General features: G+C 43.0%; 2 protein-coding genes and 1 long non-coding RNA gene across 5 annotated transcripts; all 3 read left to right on the top strand.

Moving 5' to 3' along the window:
* Window positions 1-319: 319 nt before the first annotated feature.
* gpn1 (GPN-loop GTPase 1) lies at window positions 320-4,724 on the top strand. The gene is made up of 13 exons (XM_044103777.1): window positions 320-793; window positions 1,236-1,329; window positions 1,409-1,515; window positions 1,643-1,680; window positions 1,763-1,841; window positions 1,914-2,008; window positions 3,498-3,543; window positions 3,614-3,760; window positions 3,853-3,935; window positions 4,039-4,078; window positions 4,150-4,240; window positions 4,312-4,413; window positions 4,499-4,724. Exons 1-13 carry the CDS (start codon window positions 401-403, stop codon window positions 4,603-4,605), a joined length of 1,422 nt encoding a protein of 473 aa, XP_043959712.1. The 5' UTR covers window positions 320-400; the 3' UTR covers window positions 4,606-4,724.
* A 2,333-nt stretch (window positions 4,725-7,057) lies between these two features.
* LOC122823762 lies at window positions 7,058-9,167 on the top strand. Its single transcript, XR_006369389.1, has 3 exons — window positions 7,058-7,325; window positions 7,535-7,698; window positions 9,070-9,167. It is a non-coding gene; the product is annotated as an uncharacterized LOC122823762 (long non-coding RNA).
* A 5,300-nt stretch (window positions 9,168-14,467) lies between these two features.
* stmn4l (stathmin-like 4, like) lies at window positions 14,468-19,237 on the top strand. 3 transcript variants are annotated; one of them, XM_044103649.1, is made up of 7 exons: window positions 14,468-14,517; window positions 15,223-15,284; window positions 15,375-15,470; window positions 16,057-16,262; window positions 16,331-16,477; window positions 16,609-16,626; window positions 17,665-19,237. In XM_044103649.1, exons 1-7 carry the CDS (start codon window positions 14,468-14,470, stop codon window positions 17,671-17,673), a joined length of 588 nt encoding a protein of 195 aa, XP_043959584.1. In that variant the 3' UTR covers window positions 17,674-19,237. The 3 variants fall into 3 exon arrangements, with proteins under 3 accessions (XP_043959584.1, XP_043959568.1, XP_043959575.1); XM_044103633.1 differs by having other exon boundaries at window positions 15,223-15,470; XM_044103640.1 differs by lacking the exon at window positions 17,665-19,237 and having other exon boundaries at window positions 16,609-16,656.

Raw genomic sequence — 19,237 nt, 5'->3', positions numbered from 1 at the left:
AAAGGCTGCCAGGTTTCCGTTTGTTTCTCAGTTTTAAAGCTTTGACTTATAAAATAGAATAACATGAAATATGTTCCAAAAGTGAAACTTATAAACTTAATTTTTTTAAGCCTTAAAAAAAAGAAAAAAACATTACATAAGTTCAATAAAAATCATATTTTAAACAAACATAATTTTTTAATTTAATAATTGGACTGGGCTCTTTAACAAATGCAGTGTCATGGCGTCCTGCCTTAACGAGTTAATTAACCCTGAACACCTGCAGAGGTCTCCTGGGTCAGCAGGAAATCAGACAAAAATACTTCAGATGATCAGTTCAACCTTAACTGGCTGACAGCAGGATAGATTTTATTCTCACCTTATTGTTTGACAGTGGGCTGCTATGGTAACCAGGTGAGGAATGCAGTGTTCATGGTCTTCACCTGGACCTTCACCAGGCTGCTTTAGAAACAGAGGGATGAATAAAGCAGCCCGGCTCCGCTCTGACTCTGTTGATATGTTTAAATATAAATGTATTTTTCTTTATTTTTTCTGGATGTTTTCTGCATCATCAACGCGCCTTGGCGCCCCCTGCTGGCCGACGCGGCTCGTCGCGTCCTGTTTTGCGGCACAGCCTGCCTGTTTACGGCCAACCACCAACATGGCGGCAGCGGCACCGGTGGATTCTCCGGAGAGCAGAGATAGTTCGGCACCGGGAGCGGAGGGAGGTTCGAGTCCGGGTCCGGGTTCAGACTCCCCGGTGTGTCTCATCGTGCTGGGCATGGCGGGGTCCGGAAAGACCACCTTTGTTCAGGTGAGGCAGCGCGTGACAGCTGCGCATCCACGCGTGAACTCCTCAGCAGCACAGGCTGGGTTTTATTTGGGCCGTCTTTCCGACCGGTTCCGCCTGGGAACGGGTCCAGAATGAGAGATTCTGTTGGACCCTGTGACACTCTGCTTCTGGTTTTCAGGTTCGGTTTGGTTCTGATGGTTCCGGCCTCAGTGGACTCATAGAAGAGCTGCACTGAGTTCTGTAGAACCACCAGAACCTCAGCAGCTTTTACATTCTGCTCGTTTTCAGAACAAGTTCTGATCCAAACCAGCTGCTGATCTGTGCATTGGTTACCAGTTGCCTGGTTACCAGTTGCTTGGTTACCAGTTGCCTGGTTACCAGGTTGTCTGTTTACCGGGTTGCCTGGTTACCAGTTGCCTGGTTACCAGGTTGCCTGGTTACAAGCCTGGGTTTGTCCCCGCAGAGACTGACGGCTCACCTCCACGCCCAGAACTCGCCTCCTTACGTCATCAACCTGGACCCGGCCGTGCATGAGGTTCCGTTTCCGGCCAACATCGGTGAGCTCTGACTTCCGGTTCTGCCTGGTTCCGGTTCTGGACGGTGTCCCCTGTCCTCAGCCTGTCCTCTGTCCCTCAGACATCCGGGACACAGTGAACTACAAGGAGGTGATGAAGCAGTACGGACTGGGCCCGAACGGCGGCATCGTCACTGCGCTCAACCTGTTTGCCACGCGCTTCGACCAGGTGACCCGACCCGGTCCAGAGTACCTGGTTCTGCTTTCACCTCTGATCAGACCCGGTTCGATACAAGAACCTCTGATTTGACCTGGATCTGCTAATGAAAGGGTTTCTGTGTTCTGGTGTCGTTCAGGTGATGCAGTTCATTGAGAAGAAGCGTCAGAACCACCGGTCGGTACCAGCTGCTCCTGACCCAGTGTACTGGTTCTGTTTGGGTCCAGAACCTGATGTTCTGCTGCTGATGTCTCCGCAGGTTCGTCCTGATTGACACGCCGGGTCAGATCGAAGTCTTCACCTGGTCGGCGTCAGGAACCATCATCACAGAGGCTCTAGTGGGTTCTGGTTCTGGTGGGTCCTGGTTCTGGCCCGGCCGGTTCTGATCTGGAGCTGTTTGTGTTCTCCAGGCGTCCTCGTTCCCCTGCGTGGTCGTCTACGTGATGGACACGTCCCGCAGCGTCCACCCCGTCACCTTCATGTCCAACATGCTGTACGCCTGCAGGTACCGACCCGGTTCAGATTGATTGGAACCTGTTGGAACTGATACAGTTCTGATTAATCGATAATTGAAATAATCATCAGCTGATTTAGTGATTGATTAATCCTTAAAGCTGCAGTAACTTTTAGAAAAATATTTTGTTTATTTGTTAAGCTATGAGACGTAATCTGATCAAAGAACATCAAACTTCTCTGCCGGTTCTAACTGTAAACAATCAGGCGCTGTCAATCATCTGGTGTATCTGCTATTCAGACCCTTCCTCATGCTCTGTCTCATAAACTGTGACAACATGATAAACATTTTTATAAAAGTTGCAAAGTTTTAGTTTAGACTAAAAGAATCCATCTATAATATTTAATTTGAAAACCCTTTTCCTGTTCATCAGTTCACTAATGAACAGAAACAAAACTGAAGTTATTATGTTTGGACCTAAAGAGGAACGATCTGGAGTTACAGATCTAGAGTCATAGATCTAGAGTCAGTGCACAGCTTCAGTTATTACAACTAAAAACCAGCGATCAGCCCGAAACCTGGGAGTAGTGATGGACTCTGACCTGAACCTTCAGAGCCACGTAAAGACAGTCACAAAGTCGGCCTTCTATCACCTGAAGAACATTTCCAGGATTAAAGGACTAATGTCTCAGCCAGATCTAGAGAAACTCATCTGTGCGTTTATCTTCAGTCGTATTGATTATTGTAACGGCGTCTTCACAGGTCTGTCCAACAAATCAATCAAACAGCTGCAGCTGATCCAGAATGCTGCTGCTGCAGTTCTGACTAAAACCAGGAAGATAGAGCACATAACACCAGTTTTAAAGTCCCTCCACTGGCTCCCTGTAGCTCAAAGAATAGACTTTAAAATACTGTTGTTAGTTTATAAATCACTGAATGGTTTAGCACCACAATACATTAAAGATCTGCTGCTGTTGTATCAACCTTCCAGAACTCTCAGGTTCTGGTTCTGCTCTGCATCCAGAACCAGAACCAAACGAGGAGAAGCAGCATTCAGCATCTATGCACCACAAATCTGGAACAAACTTCCAGAAAACTGTAAAACAGCTGAAACACTGACTTCCTTTAAATCTCAACTAAAAACCCACTTGTTTAGAGTTGTATTAGAAACGTAATCAATTATAAATTTATTGACGGAATCTGACTTGATGTTCTGTTTTGATTATTGATTCTATGTTTCATTGTGTTTCTGTGTTTGATTTGATGTAAAGCACTTTGAAATGCCTTGATGCTGAAATGTGCTACACTAATAAAATTTGATTGATTAATTGATTGATGAACAGTTCATTAGTGAACAAATCCAAATCTGTTGTTGGATTTTAGGCATTAAAATGTTTAATACATATAAAAGAAGCTGAAGTGGTTGAATAAAAACATCTGCAGTTCCTGCTGTGAACCAGCAGAGGGTGCTGCAGGACCAGATTAAACTCATTCCAGAACAGAGCGTGCTTTGGTTCTGATGGTCTCTTCTCTCTCCCAGCATCCTCTATAAGACCAAGCTGCCCTTCATCGTAGTCATGAACAAGGTCAGCTGCTTCCTGGTTGTTGTTGTGACCTCCTGTCGACCCCATGTTGACCTTTGACCCCTGGCTGCAGACGGACATCATCGAGCACAGCTTCGCCGTGGAGTGGATGCAGGACTTCGAGGCGTTCCAGGACGCTCTGAACCAGGAGACGTCCTACGTCAGCAACCTGACCCGGTCCATGAGCCTGGTTCTGGACGAGTTCTACGCCAGTCTGAGGGTACGGACCAGGCCGGACCGGTCCCAGACCCAACCCACATGGTCTGGTTTTTGGTTCTTTGGGCCTGACTGATGTTGGGGCTGTGTCGGCAGGTGGTGGGCGTTTCCGCGGTAACGGGAAGTGGGTTGGACCAGCTATTCGCTCAGGTGGAGGAGGCAGCCAAGGAGTACCATAGGTGAGTCAGAACCTGGTCAGAACCTTCACGGGTCATGTTGGTTCTAGTTCAGTTTGTTCTGGTTGGGGTCAGAGGTCGGGCTCTAATGGTCTCGTCTCCTCAGGGACTACCGGCCGGAGTACGAGCGTCTGCGGCAGCAGCTGGTGAGTTTTGGCTCCGGTTCTGCTCTGTCCCGGTTCTGGTTCTGGTTGTGAATGGTCCTCTTGTCCACCAGGTGGCAGCGCAGAGCAGGAAGCAGCAGGAGCAGCTGGAGCGCCTCAGAAAGGACCTGGGGGCGGTGGACATGTCTTCTACCACGTCCGCCGGTAGAGTACAGAACTGCTCCGCAGGACGGCCCGGTTCTGGTCCGGTTCTAACACGCTTCTTCCTGTCGCAGAGGAAGTCGACGTCGCTGGGCCCAGCGACCTCATCATGACCCGTGGTAACCATGACGACAGCGAGGAAGAGGCAGACGACACGGATGACATCGACCACTCCGGTGAGAAAACAGCAAGAGCTGAGTATTCCCAACGTTCCTGAACGTTACGAAGCGTTCCTGAACTTTTCCGTGTTTCTGTCTGTAGCCACTGAGGAGAGCAAAGAGAGCGATGCCTTTGGGAACTTCCTAAAGGAGAGGAAGGAAGTGGTTCAGGTGCGGAACAGGAAGTGCGCCACACCTGACGCGCCCTGACCGATGACATGGACGGATTTGGAGCAGCTGATTGGCTGCTTCATCACTGAGAGGAAAACAAAAGTTTTATTTTTATACTAGAACTTTGTGAAGGAAGTGAAATAAAGCTCAGAGCTGCAGCCTGTGTCCAACAAGGTGTTAATAATTTTTTAGAAACGGAGCCAAGTTCAGGTGGGATGTAAACACACACATATCATGTTCTGGATTTCCTTGGAGAAAACAACAGACTGGTCTCACCTGCAGGGTTCCCAGAGTCTGGAATTCGCTTTAATATAACATAACAGAATATTTTTTAATAAATGCTGTAAATGTGATTTGCTACGTTTAGTATTTCTCGTTCTAAAACGAGTTTCAACAGTTTTAGAACAGATCTGACCAGCTGGCTGATTCACAAAGACACTTTCATCAAACAGCATTTTAAAAAATATTAGAATCCCATTTATTAATTGCACTCATATTAATTTTAGTGACTAAAACCATAATAATTGTCTTGATTTTACTCAAAAGCAAATCTTGCATCACAAATGAAAACTAAACGCAGGAACTGTGGGCTGCAATGTTCTGCTCTGTCTCTATAAAATTTCAATAAATTGTAATATTTTGTGTTAATTATCAAGGACATAAAATATAAAAGGGACACGGTTTTTAAAAATGCTTTCCTTGTGGGCCACATGCTTTACTGATTTTGTCCCTTATTGTAAAAAGTTTTGACACTGTTCCAGTGGATGATCTGATTTTAGACAGAAAACTCTTTACTTCTGTCTGGATGTTTTCTGCAGTTTGAACTTCTTCTCTTCGTGCTGGCAGCTGCGCAGCGTGGGGGTGTGCGCGCTGCATGCGCGGTGTGTGTGCCGAGTGCAGTGAGTCAGCGGCTCGCCTCCGCCATGCTGCCGGATCTCAGCACGGCGCGTGGGCGCCAGCGGCACGACAGATGGCCGCGGGCGAACCGGCTGCTTTCATTCAGAGCTTCAGCATGAATGGAGGAGGAATGGAAGGTTCTGGAAAGCTCTGGGTCAGAACCGCAGGCCCACTCCTGCAGGAACATCACGAGTATTAAGCCTCATTAAATCCTGAGAGAACGAGTCAGACTGCACACTGGAGAACCAGTTTAACCAGAACCAGTTTAACCAGAACCTCTGGTCCTCGTGGGTTACTGTTCTGGATCCAGCCGGCTGTATCGGGTCTCTTTCCTGGGATGCAGCACCGACTCTCACGGGGTTCTGATCCAATAAATCAGCTTCACTGTGTTGATGCTCCTTCACTAAACAATCTGCATATTCTGCTGCATTAAAATGCTTTTCTGAAAATATCGCTGCAATATTTTAGATTTTTTTCATGTTCTGTACATTTATTTTTATGTATAATATTTCACAATAAACGAGGCCTTTGACTACATAAAACATAAGTTTAAATACAAAGTGATGCCCTGATAATACCACTATCACAAACTTAATATTTAATATAACATACAGATATTTGCTGTGTTCATTTCTGATAAATAAGTTCATGAAAGATGCTACTTTGAATAATTAAACAAAATGTTCCCCCACATTGAAGACCTCTGCTTCTTAACAGTTTGCAAAAAAGGAAAAAAAGTTTATATTTAATCAAATTAGCATTAAAGGGAGGTTAAAATAAAATAAAATAAATAACTGAATAATTAAAAATCCCCAAATTATGAATTTTTGTTTATTATGCAAGTTATTTAATTTTCCTTTGTGATCAATAAAGTATTTTTGATTGGAATTAATTAGTGTTGAAATTAGTAATTGCTTTAACAAATACAAATAAAATGTTTGAGCAGAAACATTTTGCTGCACATGTTCACCTGACCTGCAGTATGGAAGTAAATATGTGCCATCAGAATTTGAATAAAAAATACCTCTGAAATTTGAATGTTGTATATTAGTGCTTACTTTTTCAGTATTAAAATAAATTCAGAATATATTTTTAACCTAAAAAAAAATTCAATGTCATTACTTTTGCAGTAAAAAAAAATTCGGTGTAATTTTTTTTACATGGTTGCAATTTTCAGTTATTAAAAAAATTCACATTCCTATTTCAAAGTGATCAAATTTTCAATATATATATTTTTCACAGTTTAAATTTTCAGTGTTAAAAAAATCAGCATATAAAAAATTCAACTTTTCAAAATTCAAATGCAATATTTTCGTTGTCCTCCAATTCAACTTGCTCAAATTCGCCGTCTCAAATTCAGCGTCTAAAAATTCGCTGTCTCAAATTCAGCGTCTAAAAATTCGCTGTAAAAATGGCCAAGGTTACTTCAGGTCACAGACATTAGCAATGGATGTCCGATTCCAACATCCACCTAATCACGTGACACAACCGTCATATTGAAGAAATACCAGCATCACCCAGGCTGGCGACCATGGAGGCGAACGCAAACCCAACGGTGAGTTTAATGCTTTCATATTTCTATATGTAACCCATGTTAAAATCTGACATAAATAGGAATAAATAGTTGATTAAAAGTCTGTTGACAAGAAAATAGTGTCGCTGTTCCTTTAAGAGCGTTACAGGCGTGGTGCCTGGGTGACGCTGCAGTACGCAGACCTGAGGGAGAGAGCAGAGGAGGAGTCGGAGGAAATAGAGCGGTGATTAATTAGCAGAAAAAGTTAGTATTATACTGAAACAAAAACATAATTTACCTGGTCGGGAACTGACGGGGATTTTATGAGAACCAAGTTACATCGGTTTTGGTGAGTTTTGTGTTTATTTTTCTACATTTTTGTCGTGTTGTACTTTTTCTTTTGGCGGAGAGCTAACGCTAAAAACGTAGCTGACTTTGAAGAAAAAGCTCCGTCATAAACTGTTATCCAGTTAATGTATTGAGTTTATGAAGAAGAGTTTATTTGTATAATTTAAGGATTTAAAAAGAGTTTTATTGTGTTTGTGGCCTGTTACACAGGTCAGGTTTTTTTGTCGGTCGGAGCGAGGATTGGTCTGCCTTGTGCGGGCGTGCACATTCACAGACGGGATTCAAGATGGCGAGCCAGACCTAGACATTCTATTCATCTTCTCCATTGCATCAGGGAGGGATTCTCCCGCGTGTGGTGATCCGCTGCCGGAGCGGTAGGAAAATCAGGAACTAGTTCGAACTGAACTGAACAGAACTGAACTGAACTGAGAACTGATTGAATTATTATCTTTTTGGACTGAATCAAACTGAAACTTTTCATTGAACTGAGCATCTGGATTTACATTTGGACCTGAACTTGAATTTAAAGTGTCATACTTTGATTTTCATATGTTTATGTTTCTGAATGTGATTTGAGTAATTGTGGTCCACTTTGATTTTATTGTGTTGAAGGTGTTCCCTACCTGTAAAAGAAAGGAAAATGAGTTAACTCAAGGAAAAAATAGTAATCTTAAAATAGGTGCAACCTAGGGAAAAGAAACTAGTCTAATTAACTCAAATTAGTCTAATTAAAATAACCTAGGCGAACTAAAGAGCAAAAAGGAAGAGTAATATACTTTTCTTTTCTCCCCATTTTTTTATTTTCCTCATTATTAAGAATCTGCAGAGTATTTTTGGTTTTATGTATTGTATTTTATATGTGTGTTTTGCATTCAGTAAATTGCCGGCCTTTTTCACTTAAAGCAGCGGTCTCTGGTGTTATTATTCTTGCTCCCCACTCCTTAGAGCCTAGAACTGGTCCAGTGGCGCAGTTAGCGGTGTGATACCGGTGCTACATATAGTATATTTTATTTTGTGCATGAAGTTTGATACATTATCTTAAAGCCTGATTTAAAACACGGGTTGGGCCGTTGTTAATCTTACACCGTGTAGTGCCGGCATATTACATCTCGCTATCTCCTAGCACCTTCAGCCCCTCCCCGCTGTCCCACGTCCAATTTCCCCCGTTTTATTTCAAAAAGAAATACCACTTGGGTCAAGTCTAGAATCTTTAAAGAGAACTGATGGGTGGCGACATTCTGGGTTGTTTGTATGTTGTCTTAGGTGAGACTGAGACAGGCAGTCTTAGTAAAGTCGTAATTTTTCAGGAGATGCTACTGCTAATATGGCTGCCTTGTGTGCTTCAAAGAGGGGCTGTGAACACTTTCCGACATTAATTATAACCACAACCCCATTCTGATCAGCTACCGTATTGTTCAGGTGACTTCATTACATCATCCAAAATACTGCTTCTCTTATCTGACAATTGTTGATATACAATATTAATTTACATTCTTTTTACTTTGCCTAAAACCTCGTTCTGTTACCTAGCAACACTATAAACAACCGCCTTTGTTTTTTCAGTTGATTTTAACTAATTTTCAAGAAAATATATGCTTGTAAGTACATCTGTTAACTTATTTTAGATTAAATATCATAATTTAATTTAGATTACTGTGACTTCTCAATGCTGACCTACTGATGTCAAAATTTTTTATTTTACTGACAATTTTTTAAATGTTTTTTTTCTTTTTTCTCTTTTCAAGGAACTTTTGCTGAATCATATTTTTGATAGACTCCGTGATCGTTTGGAGCAGGAAGAAGCAGTTTTATATCTGGGAAGAGTGTGCACAATCAAAGGTTTGTACAAATGACAAGTTTCAATATGTGATGCTTTTGAATGTCTATAGTAACATCAGCTTTGTGTGGTCTTCAATATGATGAGATTTGAAGGGCAGTTTTTAATCGTTTATTACTCCATAATTGAAGGACTGAGCGACTGTGGAGAGATCTGTGGACGGCTGTAACGTGCATCTATTATGACGTGCTACACTACCTTAAAGAAGAGGGATACCTGGACATTTCAAATGAAGCACTCCTCTTCTGTTGCCATTATGTCTTCCTGCCATGTCTGCAGGATGATCTGGATACTTTCTGCAGTGGCTGGGACAATCACCCACTTCGAACTGAAGCAACATGACTCCTAACCTGCTCTGGGTTCTTGGTCGTACACATCATCCAATTCCTGAACCCCACGGTGCCTTGACAGAGGTTATAAAGATTATAACGGAGGCTCAGATGTATTTGCTGAACATTTTATGTTCAGATTTTTATTTAATAACAATAGCTGAATAACGGCAAACGGCTGTTTGTAACCAAGCAACCAAAATCACCAGAAGGCAATCACGTTTTAACAAGATAACTATCACATTTTAATAAGATACATATGACGTTATAACGTGATAGCGCTCAATTTTTTTTCCTGTGACAGCAATACGCTTCCGTGCCAGTTTAAAAATTCACCATTTATGAAATGTAAAGCAAAATGCTGATCATGTTACCACAGAGGTGAATTTTAGTGCTTTTATGGTAGACATGTTGGAGAACAAAAATGTTCTAAATTTGTAATTTGTTTTTTTTCTTTACTCAAAAGGAACCCATTAGGTACATTTGTACATTGTTGTATTGCTTTACATTACTTGAATTATAAGAATCAGAAAAAGTTTTGTCTTATGTTGTTTATTTTCTAATACCTAAAGCATATATGAACTCATCTAAGTACATTCAATAAAATTTTGCATAAAAAAACAATTTCAGTTTCATATTTAAAACTGCCTGTACAAACAGTACTGACTCAGAGAAATGAAATATCTACTCTGAACATTGTGTTATTCTAGTTCCTCTAGTTTTGAATTTGACAAAACTAGAGAAATTAGAGTAACAGCAATGTTGTCGCTCTAATGAGTAATACAAATGATCACATTTAAACATATGTATCGAACTTGTGATCTGACAAAATCAGAAAATTGAATTGATTCTACATTTCAACAAAACTGTTTTGTTTTAACAAACTGATTCACAAACAAAGAACTGCTACAGCTTAAATGTAGATTGTTTTTATTTATTATTTTTTTAACAGGTCAATCACTCAAAGCAAGCCAAAGCCAGACTGCGTAGAGGAAATGCATGCTACAAAATCCTCACTGAAAGAGTTGTAATTCCAGTAGTGACAAGGAATTCTTAGTGTTTTGTAGCATGTGGTGTAGTTTCCACGAACAATCTCCACAGACAGACTTGCTGGCAGATTTTCCCATCCAGTCCAGAATTTCATCATGTCTCCTCTTCCTCCACTCCGTGGTCTTTCAGTTAGTAAATTAAGTAAGTGGCTTGCAGATTCAACAATAGCATCCTGACTACCCTGTAGTCACAAAATATATGAAACAAAGTAGCAGTTGAAAAAGGATTAGTTAAAAAGAAATTTACACTTCATGAGAATGATCACTTTTACTCAGGAAAGCTCTGTGCTGTAGGGTTCCCACCTTTCAGAAATTAAAATAAGGATCTAGCAGATGGAAAGTGTCATTCTATTTCACCAGAGAAACTAAAACTGCAGTACCATAAGTTTTAAAGAATAAAGAGACAGTATAATTTCTTCAGTTTCCCTCTTAATTTTTTTTTTACAATTGCTAGCATTCATCCTCACTGACACTGTTCAGCCTGGCATGTGTGTCTTCCCTCTCCTGTATCTTTGCTAGGACATGGTAGAGTATCGGTTGAGGACGTTTTAAAAAGACGCAGGTTGAGAGCTCACCACGACCGCTAACCCTCTTTTGCACCCTAGTGTTTCTAGGCAACCGTGACATCATCAATGGTCCAAAGCGTTCTGGGGTCCTTACTAGCTCCCGCCACATTAGCTGAGCTTAACATGTCTTGTGTTTTATTTTTGTAATTATTGTTACACTAAATGTTTATATGCATGTGATAGGCGTTACTATGGGACATACAGAAATACCGAACAAATCGCGTCTCGTTACGGGCGATTCCGTATTTCTGAAAGGGATGGCAATCCTACTGTGCTCTTCTCTCATTAAAATTATAGAAACTATATAAAACACAAATAAATCTACAATTTGTAAGATTAACAACGGCCCAACCCGTGTTTTAAATCAGGCTTTAAGATAATGTATCAAACTTCATGCACAAAATAAAATATATTATAGAAATATGAAAGCATTAAACTCACCGTTGGGTTTGCGTTCGCCTCCATGGTCGCCAGCCTGGGTGATGCTGGTATTTCTTCAATATGACGGTTGTGTCACGTGATTAGGTGGATGTTGGAATCGGACATCCATTGCTAATGTCTGTGACCTGAAGTAACTTTGGCCATTTTTACAGCGAATTTTTAGACGCTGAATTTGAGACGGCGAATTTGAGCAAGTTGAATTGGAGGACAACGAAAATATTCCATTTGAATTTTGAAAAGTTGAATTTTTTATATGCTGAATTTTTTAACACTGAAAATTTAAACTGTGAAAAATATGTATATTGAAAATTTGATCACTTTGAAATAGGAATGTGAATTTTTTAATAACTGAAAATTGCAACCATGTAAAAAAAATTACACCGAATTTTTTTTTACTGCAAAAATAATGACATTGAATTTTTTTTTAGGTTAAAAATATATTCTGAATTTATTTTAATACTGAAAAAGTAAGCACTAATATACAACATTCAAATTTCAGAGGTATTTTTTATTCAAATTCTGATGGCACATATTTACTTCCATACTGCAGTCAGGTGAACATGTGCAGCTGCAGCGCCGCGCGGCGACCAGCAGGGGCGCTGTGGAGGCGCTGTGGGAGGTTTTATCCGTGGAAGGAGAGTGAGTCACCGGCTGCTTTCAGCCCACGCGGCCGGCGGCAGCCTCCGCTCAGCGGGCCGCAGACACGACCAGAACCACGGAGCGTCACGACACTAACAGAAACTCCAGAACCACGGAACCAGACGGAGCTGCTGCCTGGTTCTGAACCAGTCAGCTGCATGGTTGTGGATCTGAACCAGATCAGAACCGGTCTGCTGTATGGTTCTGATCCCGGTGATGTGGGCTGAACCTCCAGAACCAGTGACATCACTGCTCAGAGCAAAGAGGTGACCTCATACTCGATGACATCATCTCACCAACAGAGATGATGATGTCATCCATCCCAGATGTTCTGATGTTCAGTCAGAACCAGAACCCTCCCCCTCTGCAGCAGGAACACCGGTGTGTGTGTGTGTGTGTGTGTGTTGATGCATCCTGAACCTCATTTCGCTGTCGGCTCACACACAGGGGGCGGGGCTTGGCGTGCTCTCGGCTGATTGGCTGGAGGTGACCTCATTGTTGCTGGTCCTCACTCAGCTCCATTACATCATGGCCAGCTGCTGCAATGCATCATGGGAGCTGCAGTCCATCAGGGTTGATAAGCAGCTCTCCAACCAAGTGGGAGTCTCTAGAGGTCAAAGGTCATGACAGAAAGGCCTTTACTGAACACTGATTATTATATAAATGGAAGTGACACAGTAACAGAATAATAACCATAGAAAGTGAAATAAACATAAATATGATATATGTGTGAACGAGACTGTTCTGTTTTATCCAACCATATTTTCTCTAATGTCTCCATTCGAGAAATGGAGCCAATAAAAATTTATTCTAATTTATAGAAAGCAAATATTTATTGAAAATTACATTTTTTTAAAAAACTAATCTAAAATTATTTTTAATGACCCTATTAGTAACACATTTACTCAGTTTTACAGACAAATGCCAGACAAATATTAGCAAAGCGAAAGGAAGACGTCATGGGGTCCTCAGAAGCTCTGATGCCCCCAATAATGCCTGATTTTTAAAAATTGTTTTTATGAATGTAAAACAAATTTCAATGGAGTTGGAAAATATATAAAAATGATTTTTAATTCAGTTTATTGATATTTTTGTGATTATTTATTTGAATACTTATACTTAGTTGTCATAATATATTATCTCAGTATTCCTTTAATTGTTTTAAACTATTATAATGTATTATAATGAGTTTTGCTCCAGGATAAGGATTTTAAAGACACCATCCACCTACCACAATGTTTAAAATAAAAAATATTCAGCAAACATTGCTGTGCTCACATGCCCCAGGTTAGTTTAGTAAGTTATTTGAAAAAAATATATTTTGTGTATATTTTATACAAATTTTGTGCTTTATCCATAGGAAATATTTTGTCCCTCTTTTCAAGAATCACTGATTTCTCAGATTTGTCTGAGTAGAAATTATTCTTAAAAAGTAGCAATAGTAACAAGATTTGACTTGGGATAATTTGGTCCAAATTAAAGACAGAAACCAACATCTGACAACAGGCCACACCTTTAGCCACCCTGGACCAGCTAGCCACCATTTAGCTAACGTTAGCTGCTGTAGCAGAAATGCTAAACTCACAGATTGTTTGGAAGAAACAGATTGAAGGTTGGTAGGAGGTTCTGGAGCCGATCGGGTTGGAGAGCCAGCCGGTTCTGTTTAAGTCTTGGTTCTGAGTGAATAGGCTGTGTGTGTGTGTGTGTGTGTGTGTGTGTGTGTGTGTGTGTGTGAGTAACGCTTCATTCTCAGCTTTAATTTTAGCGCTGACATTTACTCAGAAGCCAGAAGACTGGATCAGAACTAGAGCAGGTCAGAACCAGAACGGATCAGCACCGGATCGGATCAGAACCTCATGTTCCCTTCGTGTCTCAGCTCAGATCTAAACCCAGTCAGAACCAGTTTCTTGGTTTGGGTCGGGATTTAGAGAAACGTTCTGTCTGTAAAGTTCTGTTGCATCCATAACTGGTTCTGGACCGGACCAGAACCTGAGCAGCTGCTGAGGTTCAGATCAAATGCTGGTTCTGAACAGAACTTGACCCGATCCATTTAAAGTTGTGATAATCATCATCATGACCAAACCTCTGGTTCTGGATCCTGATTCTGTTTGCTGCATCCAGAACTTTGTTCCTCTGTTTCCAGTTTTTGATGAAGAGGTTTCCCTTAGTGATGAAGATGAACCCACACATCCTCCTCCTCACTCTGGACCAATCCCAGCGCAGCATCTCAGCCATCCAATCAGAGCGCTGCGTGGTGATGTCATGCAGCTGCTGTGGAGCTGATGCTGCTGAGCTGCAGAGCAGAGCAGAGAGCAGAGCGGCGAGGCTGCAGGTCAGTTCCTCACAACAACTCTTCTTCACTCTTTCTTTCTTTCTTTTCTTCCTCCTTTCCTTCCTTCCTCTCCTTCTCCGCTCGTTCTCTCCATTCTCCATTGTTTTTTCTGCCATTTCCGTCTGAGCTCCTTCTGCAGGTGATGCATTAAAACAATGACATCATCGCTCTCATCAGCACATTTCCTCTGTTTCTGTATTTTTCTGTTCTGAAATGTTTCTGTGTTGGTTCTGCTGACTGGTGCTGGTTTCACTGGTTTCACTGGGAATGTGAGGATTTCCTGCAGCTGCACTTTATGCGGTGCGTTTTCATGCGATGAAGAAGTGATGCAGGAAACTCTCTGGTTCTGGACGTTCTGCTGGTTCTGCAGCTTCAGCTGCAGGTTTAGAACCGGTCCCAGTCAGAACTGGCCGGTCCGGGTCAAAACCAGAACATTTGGGATGTCTAAGGAGCTGAAGTTTCTGGAGGTCCGAATGACTCAGACAAGTTAAAAAAGCTTCAGAGAAAAGAACCAGAAAAGGTTCTGATCCAATCAGAACCAACAGAACTTCCAGCTGGATGCAAATAAAAAGGGAACATTTAGATGAACTCGGGGCAGTCCAGTTTGAACCCAGAGTTCTGGTTCTGGTTCCTGTGCGTCTCTGCTGCAGCAGGGAGCCCTGTGGAGGTTCTACTGTGGTTCTGACCCGTTTGTCTCGTCCTCAGGAACAGATTCTACCTCACCACAGTGTCTTTGCCGGATAACAGGAGGAACATGACCCTGACAGGTGAGCAGGTTCTCTGGCTCGGCACAGCCCGGCCCGGCCCGGCCCGTTTCATCTCCTTCATTCTGCCCTCTGTTCTCCTCCATGTTCCAGCGTACAGAGAGAAGATGCGAGAGCTCCCCCTGGTGTCCATCTTCTGCTCCTGCATCCTGCCTCAACCCAGGGAGCCTGCGGCCAACAAGCAGGAAGGTCAGCAGCATCCTGACTTCTGTTGGGTCCAGAACCAGATAAATATTTACCTTTCTAAATAAGCAACATTTACCTCATTAGATAAAAATGTATATTTAACCGAAATATGTAGCTCTAAGTTAAATATTTAAACTGGAGCTAAATATTTAACTTAGAAACTACCTATTTCAATCATTTAAGTAATTAGTTAGCAGGGAAACATTTAGCTCCTCTCCTGCGCATCATCTAATATTTACCTCAGAGTTAGCTTAATATTTAGCTCAAAGCTAGCTAAGTATTAAGCTAACTCTGAGGTAAATATTTAGCTTTGTAGATTAATAGTTAGTTTTAAAGGAATAAAGATGGTGAAAATATTACTTTTACAAATTAAACCTCATTTTGATTTTCTTATAACAAGCTAAATAACCTAAATCACTGTTGTTAATTTAAGACAGTAGCCCAACTGATTGGACCCGTCCTCCTCTTCCGGTTTGGACTCTTAACAGCTAAAATTCTGTTTTTCAATATAGATATAATAACAGAAGCAGGTTTGTCATCATATAGACCAGAGACGTTCTGAATCTTAAAGCTAGCGGTCTTCTTGCAGGCGTGGTTGACCTGAACCTGTGCAACATCCGGGACATGGAAGTCATCGAGCTGAGCAAGCGCACGAGCGGCCAGGCCTTCGAGGTCATCCTGAAGCCGCCGACCTTCGATGGTGCCCCGGAGCTGAGGGCCACCACGCCGCCCCGCCAGAAGCCGTCGCTGGCGGAGATCCAGAAGAAGCTGGACGCCGCGCAGGAGAGGCGGAAGGTGAGTGGAGGCCGGGCCAAGTTCACGGTGATCAAACCTCAGCCTCATTGCTCTCTGGCGCTCTCTAGTGTCAGGAGGCGGAGCTGCTGAAGCACCTGGCCGAGAGGAGGGAGCACGAGCGCGAAGTGGCGCAGAAAGCTTTGACCAAAGACCGCCAGGAGCATCGTTTCAACGCCAACCCGCTACAGATGCACCTGAACGCCACACAGGAGGAGGTGAGGACCAGACCCCCCTTAACCTTTTACCTCACCTGCTGACCCTACCCCCCTCATCCTTGGACTGACCTGACCTTCTGTTGGACGGACATCTGTCTCTAATGAATTGTTTCCGACTGTCTGCTTTCCAGGACAAGCACAGTGTGGAGGTGAGGATGAGGATGAGGAGGCAGCCATGATGGATTCTGGGTGGGCGGAGTCAAACCAAACCCTCTGACTCAAACCATCAGGGTTCATGGGCTCCAGAAGAAATCGGCCATCTTTGAGTCCATTTAAGGCATTTCATTCTGATCAAATCAATACTGACGCTAGAAACTGAATTCAATAGTTTTTCCTAAAAAAGAAGAAACCAATTAGATGTTTACTGGTTTTGACTTAAAATATATATTTTAAACAATTCTTGTTGGGCCCAGACTGGTACCAGGTCCGAGTTCTGGAGGTGGATTGGATAAACTGTTCAGTTTCAACTCTAGTCCAGGGGTCCCAAACGGGTCGGGGTCCACTGGAGAGTCAAGAAATGATTTTCAGAATCATGTGACCCCCTGAGGCGTATGGAATACCAGAAGAGACGAAATAACTCAGTAAATAATGTAAATAGTGGACCTTTTAATTATTGTTATGAAATTGATTTAAAATGCATATAATTTTTTGACTATTTATAAATAAATGGAGGGAAATAATCACGTATTTTCAGGGGGTCACCAGTTGGAGGTCAGCAGTCTCTGGGATTGTTATTATTGGGGTGAAACGTTTGGGAGATCCTGCTCTAGTGAACCAATCAGACGACAGCGTCTGAGTGGTGATAAGTTGCTTGTTCACGGTTTATTGACTGGAAGGACTTCAGTTACCAGGGAGTGTGAGATACTAGACGACATAGAAATGTCTGGAGGAGGATGGCTGCCACAGAATCACAGTCTGGGTCAAGGTCAGGTTAAGGTCATTGGGTCACGCTCAGTGGATCTCTGAGCATGAGATCATTTTGATGTGTGTTTATTGTTTCAGACAGTCTACTTTCTGTCTACATCACGGTCTCACTCTTGGTCAGTCTGGTTTGAGTCTGACTGGTTTGCTTCTGTTTGGCCTGGTTCTGGTTCTGTTCTGGTTGAGGCTGTCGGGTCCACCGTCATCTTGATGTGTGTCTAGTTGTTGCGTTGCCACTCACCGCCTCCTTCTGCTCTCTGCCTCAGGTGTCATGATGGCCTGATCACAACACAAGCTGAACCTTATCCAGAAGCCGATTTTGAGGGCTGATTGAGGAGCTGGGAAACTGGCGCTGCTCTGACTGGGAGGACTGGGAGCAGAACCAGTGGAGGACGTGGAGGACTGAGGGATGTTTGTCTCCTCCACCAGGACCCTCGTTTTCAAACAAACGCTGCAGATTCAGTCATTACTGGACAGTTTCCTGTGGCTTTTCCGTGCTTTGTTGCCATGCCAACAGTGCCATTGTCTTCATGTGTGAGTGTGACTGTACATGCACCAACCAGAACCCAACCCGGCTGAAACGGATCAGCAGGGTTCTGTCTGAAACTGAAGCTGGACCACATCGAGCCGACATCAGCTCAGATACTCTGAGTCAGACTGCGCCCCCTGCTGGACAGTTTGAACATTTAACTGTGATGGGGTTCCTTGGTGACATCTAGTGGCCTCTCTGAGAACAGCAGAAAATCAGGAACCCTGCTGCTAGAACCACAAGATCTGTACAGGTCCAGTTCTGTTTGAGAACCAGAACCAAGCAGAACCAGTTGGACCGTTCTGGTCAGGATGAAAGCCTGCAGGAGAAAAGATGGCGGTCCAAACGGCTTACAGACCAGAACCGTTTGACATTAGGGTCAGACCAGAACCACCTTGTTCCAAGTCACTGTCAGCAAGTGCAACCGAAACCAAACGGCTTTCAGAACCAAGAATTAGAGTCCAATTCCTGCCTTCAGGACCAAGGTACCGATAGAACCAGAAGTGGGCCCCAAAAAGCCTGAAGTAAAGTCAAAGTCCGGAGGTGGTTCTGGTCCGGTTTCAGTTCTGGTCCCAACAGAGAGAGGAGAACATGTTGACCTGCAGGTAGAGGAACTACTTCCTGATGTGGACCAATCAGGAGACACCACCTGAGTTCTGATTGGCTAGGACCGAAGTTCAGAACAGAACTATCAGAACCGTTCTGCTCTGCTGATACCGCCTAAAGAACGCCAACCTGAACCGACCCGAAAGTCAGACCTGGAGGTGGTTCTGACCCAGATTCAGATTAAATCAGATAAACTCGGGAACAACAAGTCCAGACGGGTCCAAAAACCTGAGAGGCTGAGATGAGAACAAAGACAGAGTGGTCCGAGTCGATGACCCGAGTCGGTGATCCGAGTCAGTGACCCGAGTCAGTGACCCGAGTCAGTGACCCGAGTCGGTGATCCGAGTCAGTGACCCGAGTCGATGACGCGAGACGGTGACCCGAGTCTTTCATCCGAGTCGGTGACCTGAGTCGTTGATCCGAGTCGGTGACCCGAGTCGTTGATCCGAGTCGGTGACCCGAGTCTTTCATCCGAGTCGATGACCCGAGTCGGTGACCCGAGTCTTTCATCCGAGTCATTGACCCAAGTCGTTGACCCAAGTCGGTGCCATCCAGCTTTATTTCTTCTGATTCTGTTGAAATTGTCTGACTATAACTGAAAACACCCTGATATGGATGGATGCAGCTGCTCTTATCCATCGGCCTAGTTAAAGGACATGTTGTACAAAGTTCTATTTTAAAGAATAAAGAAGCAGGATCATTCA

This window comes from Gambusia affinis, linkage group LG02 (genome assembly GCF_019740435.1).
Source record: "Gambusia affinis linkage group LG02, SWU_Gaff_1.0, whole genome shotgun sequence".
NCBI lineage: Eukaryota > Metazoa > Chordata > Actinopteri > Cyprinodontiformes > Poeciliidae > Gambusia > Gambusia affinis.
This window is presented reverse-complemented; position numbering and strand designations above follow the sequence as displayed.